The sequence below is a fragment of the Canis lupus genome, chromosome 24, assembly GCF_048164855.1.
Source record: "Canis lupus baileyi chromosome 24, mCanLup2.hap1, whole genome shotgun sequence".
Taxonomy (NCBI): Eukaryota; Metazoa; Chordata; class Mammalia; order Carnivora; family Canidae; genus Canis; species Canis lupus.
Window position 1 is genome coordinate 46835203 of NC_132861.1, and position 12037 is coordinate 46847239.

Here is a 12037-nt window from a genome sequence, read left to right on the forward strand (position 1 = left end):
TGAAAAGACCTGCCAAGAACGTTTGCACCTTTCGCTTGAAGCAAGTGTTCCAGTGAGGATACCCAGACTCAAACACAAAAGCACGTCATAAAGGCAGACAGAATTATTGCCGGTCAGCTTTTTGAGCTGATTAGCAGTTTGTTATATACATGCCAGTTTCTCTGTAGCAGATGTTGTATCCCAACTAGGCTTTATCAAGGGTTGAAGCTGTAAAAGCCAGCTCTTGTTACTTCTCCCTGCACCCACAACCCTCTCTCCCATGCCAAATCATACCCGTCCATAAAATCCTGCACAGAGCAAGTTCTGGCTTGTAGTTACTTAACATGGGAAGTAACTATTTCAACTACTTCTTGAGATCCTAAGACAAAAATTAGAGGTTAGATAATGTTATTAAGCCAGCGTTTACTCTCTGTTGCTGAGAACTTTGCTCCTTGGAGAAGCCGACCTTCATACCTCATTGCTGGTCCACCCGAAGCTGTCTGTGAGGTCGGCTGTGGATGCTGCATCCTGGTCTAAGAGCAGAAGTTGGGCAAACAACCGTTGTAACTGTAAAGGTATGATCCGAACCTGAACGAAAGGTAAATGCATTTCTAAATGAAATGTTGGTGTTGCCTGGGATGTTTCAAAAGAACTGCAAAAGAGTTTTCTCTTCTCTTCTAGTTCATTCAGTTCAATCAGGAAACGGTTTGTAACTATTACACAGGGTGAAGTAAGACTCACTTTTCTTTTAAAAATTCTAATTCAATCTAAAAAAGTTTTAGTGATCTGGATTTTTCTGCCTTGACACAGTACAGATCAATATGAGCACCCACATAGGCCCTAAGAGACTCCATGATCCGTTACCGCCAGTCATTTCAGTCTCTCCTAGTTCACTTCTCCTCTGAAACTTCTCAGAGACACACCCCCGTGAGGAATCTCCTGGTCATGACTTCTACTCACTGTGGAGTCTGGATACCTCACAGGGGAACGGGGCTGGCTGCACCTGCCTCACCATCTTCCTGCCTTACTTGGTGTGGGGAGGGGGAGGGTTAGGGCAGGCAGAGAAGATGCTCAGAGCCTGGTGGGCAGACTGGACTTTTGTAGCTAAAGTGAGAATAAGACTTTAGATACTTTTACGGCAATTTGACGTTGCCACCACATTTTTTATCGTATCTTGCAGAGTATGATCTGCAAGAGACTGGGAACAAAAGGAAATACTCAAAAACTGGCTCTTTGCAACACAGGTGGTTTGAGAAGAGCTGGGCCGGACTACAGAAGACTTCTATTAAGAAGTGCAGATTTTAGCCTGAAAGCAATAAACTTAACGGTATTCAAAGCCAGGAAGAACAAGATTAGAGATGTTCTTAAAATACGATTTGCTCACTCAGCTTATTTCCAGAATACCAAAATGAAAGAACACCCGTCTCTACTTTCTGTTGTTACAAATACGTGCATGAAGATTTTCTGGTAGGCTAGTGTTGGGTCAGCTGCAAATATCTTCTTGACCAACCTAGGTCCATAAAGCAGTAGCAGCACTATATTTGAAGTAATTCTTTTTGGAAGGAAGATTCTATTCTAGTCGGTATACAGGCCATGTGACTTTTTTAAAATAAAGATTAATATTCGGTAATTGATAAAATTATGAATTTCTATGATTAAGGAACTTAATTCCTTCCTTAAAAAAAAACACATTTCTTCAATACCCCCCCAAAAAGACCTTGTGAATCGTAGATTTAATACCTTTGCATCAGGTTTATCCTTATCCTCAAATGAACCAAGCTCTTCTGGGCCAAGGGAAAATAAAGCTTCTAAACAAAACATAGAATCAGAGATATAAATGACGTTATTTCATTTTTAAAAACTGTTCTAGAAAGCCAAAGCCTCCAGTAAATAAAATCTGTTAAATATTCAGAAGTATGATTGTGGCAGTAAACAGTTACTCTACACATTTTACTTCCTGATAACATTACTTTTAACCACTGAGTCCATAACGTAGCACGCTAAGTTTTCAGCAAAGATCTATAAAAGGAAAACTATGCTTATAAAAATAAAAACATCAGAAATCTTTGATGGCTTCCCATTGTCTAAGGCAGTGGGTCCCAAAAGCCACATGAGGAAATACACAATATATAACAGTATCACATGTGTTCATTTATAAGCCACATGTGAGGTTTCCAACCCTCCTTTCAAGAGAAAAGGTCATCTTTAACCTGAGCCCACACCCTTCCTTTTTTTGGTAAAAGAATTTCTGTGTTAAGGTAATAACAGATGGTAGTGACCTTACCTGGAAAAATAAGTTGGTAACCCAGGGCCAGTCTCCACAATTGTTTTATACTTCCAAATCTGGGCATGCTGCCCACTGGTACATATGTGAATCTTTTTTTTTTTTTTTAAGATTTTATTTATTTATTCATGAGAGAGACACAGAGAGAGAGAGAGGCAGAGACACAGGCAGAGGGAGAAGCAGGCTCCACGCAGAGAGCCTGATGTGGGACTCGATCCTGGGTCTCCAGGATCATGCCCTGGGCTGCAGGCGGTGCTAAACCGCTGCGCCACTGGGGCTGCCCGACATATGTGAATCTTATGGGAAGTTTGTACTCAAACTAGATGGGAACTCCTACTAGGAAACTTTGACCTACTCCAGGGAGAGAAGGGATGGGATAGGTACTGTCTCCCTCTGAAAACCACTGCTACCCTGATGATTACTGCTGTAAATGTTATATTCCTCCTAGAGCTCCTGGCAGGAACCGGGAAGAAATGAGCTACAAACATAAAGGTTAAAGCATAAAACCATACAAGGACTTTTATAATCATTTCCCACTACTCTTACCCATCCTGAACCAGTACAGTGGAACCCAATCCAGCCCTACCGACTCAAGATACCTTCCAAAAAAGTTTCAGAATTCTTCCCACCAGTATCCGCTAATTTTTACCCTTTCTAAATTATATCTCCACTTTAGTAAGCATCAGGATTCATGTGTAGCCTCACATGGAATGCATAGGCCACACTAAGATACAAGCCCATATGTCTGGCCAACGATCTCCTTTGCTGAGAGTAAGATGGCCTGGGCTCTTGCTCAGTGACCTCTCTACTCAGCCCTATCCTCGCTCAGTGGCCCTCTCTGTGACCTGAACTGCTTGTCCACCAAACACCTTTCTCAGTCTCTCTTTACTCTTTTTAAAAATTTTATTTACTTATTTGACAGAGAGACAAAAAGCAGGAGAGAGAGCACAAGTAGACAAACCGGCAGGAAGAGGGAGAGGGAGAAGCAGGCTTCCCACGGAGCAGAGAGCCCGACTTGGGGCTTAATGCCAGGACATGGGGATCATGACCTGAGCTGAAAGGCAGATGCTTAACCGACTGAGCCACCCAGGTACCCCTCTCAGTCTCTTTTTAAGGCTACTTTTCTACTATATGAAAACTTGGACAACTTTTACACTCCCTAGGAATCTTTTGAAATTTATGTTGAAAATTTCTAATGGTGGAATAACTGAGTATTTTTACAGAGAGGATGAGGTCCTAGACCAATAGCACCATTATGAAATCCCACATGCGTTTAATCCATTAGATTGGCCCTGGGAAGGGGACAATGGGAAGGGGACAAAATTTAGTAAATATTTACTAAATCTCTGGAGAAGTCTTTCTAAGCTTAGAAGCAACAGAAAATGTCAGAAAATTTGCTGAATTTGGTAGTGATGGGAAGAGGGATGAGATACTGGATGCAGGATGAGCCAGATTGTCTGTCCTTAGTATATGGAGACGCTGTGGAGAGCTGAGCCAGTCATGCAGCTTAGTGGCTGAAGGCCCCAATCAGGGCCCTATGCAGATAATGTTCACAGTGAAATCAAGGGCTCACGGAGACTAAGATCCTTGTGGAGGAAGCTAGTTTGCAGAGATAGGCATGAGACAAACATATAGAGAAAAAAAGGGGCAAGAAATCAAGGGTCCCATGAGGTCAGGCTGGCTTCCTATAGGTGATTTCAAGGAGATTCCCCTATATTCTTACAGTAAATCCCTCTTTCAATTGAGCTAATATGAGTGTGTTTCTGTTCCTTATGCACGGTCCCTCGTCTAACATCTTGGTCTCTGGAATTTCAAGATTTTAGAAAGGTAATATGAAGAAGGGGTCATATAGGTTAACATTACATCCTAGCAGAGACTGGGAAAAACAGTATCCATTAATCAAAGAGTTAATATTCCTATTATAAACATATAAATATCCACCTAAGTGAGATAAACAACCTCACATCAGGTCAGGTTCCAACACCAAACAAGTTCAGATCAGGATGTTGCAATGTCCTGGATTTCAGAATTGCTGATCAATGATTGTGGACTGTATAAATGACACCCCATCCCCACTCCAAAAGGCGGGATAGAATTCTTTTGGGTAACTCTGGCTGGAGCGTTTACTACTTTAGAGAAATTTTAAAACTCAGAAATACAAATAGCATAACGATAACGAAGGCAGGCAAAACTCTTTATGCTGTATGTGAAATTATAGGCATTAGAAATCCATTGCCTTATTTGTTACTACAAATTACTGTGATTGCACAGAATATATTTAAGGTAATGTAAGCTTCACATTCCCTTACAGAGAGAATTACCAATTTATTTCTTACGTTAGCAACAATGAACACATACCGTGGGACACACCTTTAACATAATTTATAACTTTGCATAATTGATTACATGGAGAGAGAAGGGTACATATTACTAATCAAAAGCATGTAACACAGCATACCTCTGAATTCAGGTGTGAAATGAAGAGTCTGAAGAAGGGAATTAAGGTAACAGGTTCCACCCTGATTCCTAATTCCGCTTAAATTGGTGAATTCTCTAGGAGCCGGTGGCTCCAACCCTTTGGTCTTTAATTTCTTCTCCCTTCCATACTGATAATCTGACACAGTGGAATAATCTTCTTCAAACAGATCCCCAAACATTGTGAAACTAAGCAGTGCCCTTAAAAAAAAATAGGGCATGTTATTTAAATGCTTAAAAAAAAATTTTTTTTATTGGAGTTCAATTTGCCAACATTTAGCATAACACCCAATGCTCATCCCATCAAGTGCCCCCTCAGTCCCCGTCACCCAGTCACTCCAACCCCCCGCCCACCTCCCCTTCCATCACCCCTTGTTCGTTTCCCAGAGTTAGGTCTCTCTCATGTTCTGTCTCCCTTTCTGATATTTTCACTCATTTTCTCTCCTTTCCCTTTATTCCCTTTCACTATTTTTTTTTTTTTTTAGATTTTTATTTATTTATTCATGAGAGACACACAGAGAGGCAAAGGCAGAGGCAGAGGGAGAGGCAGGCTCCATGCAGGGAGGCCGACGTGGGACTCGATCCCAGGTCTCCAGGATCACGCCCTGGGTTGAAGGCAGCACTAAACCACTGAGCCACCCAGCCTGCCCCCCTTTCATTATTTTTATATTCCCCAAATGAGACCATATAACATTTATCCTTCTCTGACTGACTTATCTCACTCAGCATAATACCCTCCAGTTCCACCCACGTCGAAGCAAATGGTGGGTATTTGTCGTTTCTAATGGCTGAGTCACATTCCACTGTGTACATAGACCACATCTTTATCCACTCATCCTACAAACATTCCACACATCTCCCGATATTATATTTGGGAGCATCCATCAGAAAGTTCATCAGGTCTGGGCTTTGGAGACCGCAAGACCTCGATTTTTCTCATCTGTGCTCCACACTCCCTGCGTGACCTCAGGCAAGTCACTTAAACCTTTGTTCTTATAGGTCAAATGGGTTTAAATGACCTACCATGCAGGGTCATTTAAACCCAACAAGAGACTTTTATTTATTTATTTTTTTTAAGAAAGGCACTTGGTGCACAGGGTTTGGCTCACAATAATAATAATAATAATAATAATAATAATAAACAGCTGCTTTTACCAAAAAAAAAAAAAAATCCTATTGATATATATCCCTGGTGAAAAAAAAAGAAAGAAAGAAAAACCCCTCTTTACACCTCCTGTCCTGTCCCGCCGGGGTGGCAAAGCCAAACCCTAGACTCTTGAGGGTTGTTGACAAGGGCTTGGGGACCATCAATCAGATCCTGAAATCTCAGCTTCTCACTTCTTGCACCAGATTATGGCACTCAAAGGGATGAAATGGAACAAACTCCTCTTTACAGCAGCTGAGTACTGCATCCCGAAGCTGGAGAGCCCCAAGGAGAGGTTCCCGGGGTGGGGGTGGGGGTGGGGGTGGGGGATGCCGATACAACCCAGGAGCCTCAAGGGCCTCCGCCTGGCCTGGGGTGACGCCTGGGGTGATGCCAACGGCGGCCGCTCACGCCCCCTCCCGTGAGCAGGAGGGCCCCTGGGAGACGGCAAATGCAAAGCGCCCAGCACAGGTCCTAAGGGACAGGAAGCCCTGAAATGCAATATATTCCTTTGCAACCCGTTCCTCGGGAGGCACAAAAAATGGAAGTTGGTTGGAAGTCCGGCCTCGAGTTCGTGGTCTGGATTGCGGTTCCCCCCGTCCCAGGCCCTCCAGCCCCGCAGCCCCGCAGGCCGCCACGGGGCCCAGGGGCGCGAGGAGGCGCAGGGTCCGCGGGCCGGGGACAGCTGACCCGACCCCCCGAGGCAGCCCCTCGCCCCGCCGTCCTCAGGCGTGCCGCCCACCGCGCCCCCGCGCCTCCCGCGGCCCCACCCCGAGAGCCCCACTGCCGAGCCCCACTTACTGCCTCCAGCCCAGCCCCACGAGCCGGCCCAACCCCACGTTCGAAACAAACATACGCGCCCCAACTGGGCGCAGCCATGCTGGCGGGGGCCATTTATGGAAGGCGCGCACTACGTTTCCCAGGATGCCCGGCGGGAGCGCCGGCCCGCCGCGCGAGGCCTTGTGGGCAATGTAGTTCTTTCGCCCGCAGAGTTCGGGAGTCCAGGGATGGGAGGGCTCGGTGCGGGTGCCCTCGGACAGCCCGCGACGCACGCATTCATTTTTATTTTATTATTTTATTTATTTTATTTTATTTTATTTTATTTTATTTTATTATTTTATTTTATTTATTTATATATTTTTTATTTTATTATTTTATTTTTATTTAATTTATTTATTTTATTTTATATTTTATTTTTATTTTTATTTTATTTTATTATTTTATTTTAGATTTATTTTATTTTAATTAATTAATTTATTTATTTATTTATTCATGATAGACACAGAGAAAGAGAGAAAGAGGCAGACGCAGGCAAAGGGAGAAGCAGGCTCCATGCAGGGAGCCCGACGCGGGACTCGATCCCACGACTCCAGGATCACACCCTGGGCGGAAGGCAGCGCTAAACCGGGCTGCCCACATTTTAGAGTTTATATCCACTACTGTTCGCCCTCCAAAACTGTCTCTTGGCACGTTAACCTAAACATTGGAAACTGTAGGGCTTCAAGTTTGCCACGCTCTTCCAAAGACATTTTCCAAATGTGTCACCAGTGAAACGTGTTCCAGGTGCCCCTAAACCTGTGCAACATCCTCAGTGTTTCTTTTGTCTGCAGCAGCTCCGAGAAGCCTACACAGGAGTCCATAAAAACCTCACGTTTTCCTCTCGCCCCACCTCAACACCTTTAGTGAACTATTTCACGGGCTTCTCCTTAGGTTCTACTCTGGCATCTCCCCTGTTCCAGTCCAGTCTCCATCCAGGAATGAAGGAGCAAAACAGGGAGAACGCATCGTTTTTATTTCAGCGAAAGGTTGGAGGGATTGAGAACAGCTGTGGTCATAGATGCGGTGGCAAGGCAGGTGAATCCTCAGGGATTTGTACTTAGACCATTGATTTTAGGGAGATTCTCATGGCTGCACTGTTAAGGAAGTGTTGGTAGGGAAAGTGCTGGGGACAGGACCAGCTAGGAGGCTCCTGGTCGAGGACAGGAAGCCACTGTGGGGTGGCTGCTCCCACTAATCACCAGTCATCCCTCGGGTACTTTGGCAGCCTCCTCTTTATGACTCTGCCCCACAGCTCCTTGGCATTCTATCCTACCCTTTGCTTCTCCGTTGCCTGCTGTGCTTCATACCTCTCTTCCTAAAAGTAGATCTTCCTCAACCTTCCATTCCCTGACCAAGAATGAATGTGAGAAGGTTAGCTCCAGGAAGACACAGGCTCTCTGTTCTACAGAGCTGTATCCCAGCCTCCTCAACGCTTCCTGGCTCATTACAGGCTTGCATTGATTGATTGATTGATTGATTCGACAGAGAGAGAATGCACAAGCAAGGGGAGGGGCAGAGGAAGAGGGAGAAGCAGGCTCTTCACTAAGCAGGGAGTCCAATACAGGACTTGATTCCAGGACCCTGGGATCATGACCTGAGCCCAAGACCAACGCTTAACTGACTGAGCCACCCAGGTGCCCCTCTTTATAGGTTTTTAATAAATATTTGTTGGGTGAATGGCCTGTTAACATCACCATCCTTCTCCTCATCCAGCATCAAAGTCTTGCAGCTATACTTGAAATTTAATCTTTTGTGCATGAAGTCAACCATTTGTGACTCAAAGTGTGGCCTGGACACTGCTTCTTTCATTTCTCTCTCTGCCCATCAGTCCCTTACCGAGCCTCAGCTACATTAGGACGACAGCCTTCTCAGTGGAATCCCATTTATTTGTCCCACTCTATACTACATCACTATGAGATCCATCCTGAGATCACGTTTTCTACCCAGAAACTTCAGTGTTACCCCAGTGTCTACTGTAGAAACTCCTCATTTTGATGTTCTTAGTCCACTGTGGTCCCAACACTCTTCATGCTGTATTTCTCAACACTTCTCTGTTTTCTAGTTAACGTGTTTCCAAGTGTGCCATCTGCCTTCCTGCTTCTGTGACCTGATTCACATTGTCCTCTCTGTGAGGGATGTTTGTCTTCCCAGACCCTTCCTTCCTTGCCTTCAGTGAAAGCCTGTCTCCAATTCTAACTCATCCATAAAAGTTTTCCAGATCTCTAAACAAGATCTGACCTTTTCTTTCATTAAGACTTCAGGATTACATGTAACTCTCTTGTAACCCATAAATCTGGCAAAATCACATCTGATCATTGTGTCAGTATCTCCAAGTCAGGGATGGTTGTACCTTATCTGTCCTGTTGCCCCTATGGCAGTTAACATTAAAAATATTAGTTGCATTATCATTAATAATACTGATATATGGTTTGGTAGTTTATGGTGAAGTTTCAGAATTTTTAAGGGATTTATTTATTTTATTTATTTATTTTTTTTTAGGGATTTATTTTTTTATTTATGACAGAGACAGCACATGTGAGTGCATGTGAATGGGAGGCGGGGCAAAGGGAGAGGGAGAGAATTCTCAAGCAGACTCCATACCAAAGTGGAGGCCTGATGCTGGGCTTGATCCCAGGACACTGGGATCATGACCTGAGCTGAAATCAATAGTTGGATGCTTCACTGACTGAGCTACCCAGGCACTCCTTTATGGTGAAATTTTAAATCCTTTATTTGCTCCCCAGAAAATTTGAGTTGAACCTATAAAAGTATTGACCAGACTCTGGGCTCATGAAGGTTTCACCCAGTATTTCAACTAAGTGAGGTGCTGTGCAAGAAAGGTTAATGATACTTTTATTTATTTATTTATTTTTAAAGATTTTATTTATTTGACAGAGAGAGAGAGAGCACAACTGGGGGCAGGGAGAGAGAAGCAGACTGTTTGCTGAGCAGGGAGCCCCATGTGGGGCTAAATCCCAAGACCCTGGGATCATGACCTGAGCGGAAGGCAGATGTTTAACCAACTGAACCACCCAGGTGCCCAATGATGCTTTTAAAAAGTTGTGAGCATTTATACTGCAGATAGTTTCTATGCATTATCTCATTTAATTCTCATAACGATGCCCCATGGTGGGAACTGATATCATTCCCATTCTATAGGGGAGGAGACTGATGTCCTGGGAGATGCACAATTCCTACAAAGTTACACAGTAAATCTCTAACTAAGATTTGAGTCCTGGTGATCTGGCTCTAGGGTTTGCACTCTTAACCACTGGTTCTACACTGCCTCTTTAAAGCCAGTCACCTGCTTGCTGGTTTGTCATCCTCTCTACTTCCTTCCCTTCGTTCCTTCTGCAAATACTAATGAGCCCTTGCCCTGTGTCTAGCACTGGTGATATTACAAAGAGTGAGACAGATATTGTGGCAGCACAGTTACCAGCCTGTCCAATATGTTTCTCTTCTTCTTCCATACCAACAGACCCCCAATGTTATAGGGGGCATGATCTCCCTTTCTGAGTCATCATGGGACACACTTCCAGCCAATGAGTAATAATGATAGATAGCTCTTACACAGCACCAATAGCACACATGGCAGTAAGTGTGTTTATGTCTGGGTAACCTCAAAGACAAAAACTGTCAGTTATTTTACCAGCAAAAATGGGTTTATTTGGAAATAGCAGAAAATTATATTCTATTCCAGACATGGAAGCTATGGCAAAACCATAGGCAAGTAGAGAACAAAAGAGGGGAACGGTGCTTTCATAGAGGGAAGGGGGGAGTTGGAAGGGGCTGTTATAAACAAGAAGTCCACGAGAATAAACTGGAGTTTCCAAGTACAGTGACTTTTCATTGGCTGAGTTATGGCAGCCTCTCATTGGCTGCACTGTTGCTGGGCAAGGAAATAATCTTCTTCTTCCTACTGGAGTGGTAATGCATAGGCTTCTTTCTGCTTGAAATGCAAGGTACTGTCTCTTCCTGTTGGGGTCTGCGATTGATGATTTGGGGTGAGCAGGAGAGCTCCCCCTTCTGGTCAACAGTCTCTAATTAATTAATTTGAGAGAGGGCATGAGCAGGAGGTGTAGAGGGAGAGGAAGAGAGACTCCAAAGCAGACTCCATGCTCAGCATGGAGATCATGACGTGAGCAAAAACCAAGAGTCAGATGGTTAACTGACTCTACTCCACCCAGGTGCCTCAACTGACTCCACTTTAAATAAGATTTTCTTTATTCTGTTTTACAATGAATTTATTTAATTGTCTACCATAATCCTGTGAGGTGTTATAACAGCAGAAGCCATTGGGTGGGGCCTCCAGGAAAATTTTTTGAAAAGAGACTATAATTGTTTTGCCCTTGTCCCTTCTTCTCTTCTGCTAGAGATGTGGATGTGATGGTTGAGGCTCTGGCAGCCATTAAGAGAATGAGGATGCAGATGACTGTATAAAGACAGAAGGAACTTAGATTGATGATGACATTATAACTGATGTCCTATCAGTCCTTGAGTTTTTATCTCTTGATTTCTTTTCTCCAAGAGCAAAAGTATGGTGGTGGTGTCATTTAAGTTACTGTGTGGTGGTGTCTCTGGTGTTCAAAGCTGAATATAATTCCTGACTGGGACACAAGAAGTACCCTTTAGGAGGGCAAAGTGGGTAGAGAAGAGAGAGATAAAAAGTAAAAATATGATGTATCATCAGAGTGATAGTCTTTCCTTGCATGTGGAATTTGTATATAAGTTAAGCAGCACAAATCCAGTGATGCAGAAAGTGTTAGTTCCCCCAGAGAAGTGGATGATGTTGACTAACCTATCACTTCACAGTAATGGGGAGGAACGCATCAGGCAATACTCACCAGGATCTAACTTTCTCCTGATTGAAATTCAGGGCCAAATGTCCTTCCATGGATGAGCAGATAAACAAAATGTAGTATATGCATGTAAAGAAATAGTATTCACCTTTTAAAATGCTGATACATACTACCAAAGGGACACAAAAGGACAAATACTGTATGATCTACTTATTATAAGCTACCTAGATTAGACACACTGAGAAAATTAGAAAATAGAACATGGTTTCCAGGAACCAGGAGGAAGGGAGGATAGAGAGTTAATGGGTTGCACAGTGTGAATGTACTTAATGTCACTGGATTGAACACCTCAAAACAGTTAAAATGTTAAATCTTATGTAATGTACACTTTAACACGCTAAATTAAAATTTTTAAAAAATCAAATATAATGTATTTTGTGCAACCATAATCATTATCCATCTCTAGAACTCTTCATCTTGCAAAACAAACTCTATACCCGTTAAATAATAATTTACCGTAACCCCCAAACTCCAACC

The 12037-nt window shown here is 43.4% G+C and overlaps 1 protein-coding gene across 7 annotated transcripts in view; it reads right to left on the reverse strand.

Annotated features, from left to right (window-relative positions):
• USP40 (ubiquitin specific peptidase 40) overlaps positions 1 to 6814 on the reverse strand; it is a 77597-nt gene extending 70783 nt beyond the window's left edge. For all 7 annotated transcript variants that reach the window (XR_012016762.1, XR_012016763.1, XR_012016764.1 and 4 more), the window contains exons 1-4: positions 6684 to 6814; positions 4722 to 4939; positions 1720 to 1787; positions 454 to 567 (exon numbers count right to left, since the gene is read on the reverse strand). Coding sequence is in view for 4 of the 7 variants with exons in the window: in XM_072796743.1 (XP_072652844.1) it covers positions 454 to 567; positions 1720 to 1787; positions 4722 to 4939; positions 6684 to 6736 (453 nt within the window). In the remaining 3 variants the exon portion in view is untranslated. The remainder of the gene's footprint in view (positions 1 to 453; positions 568 to 1719; positions 1788 to 4721; positions 4940 to 6683) is intronic.
• Positions 6815 to 12037: the final 5223 nt, after the last annotated feature.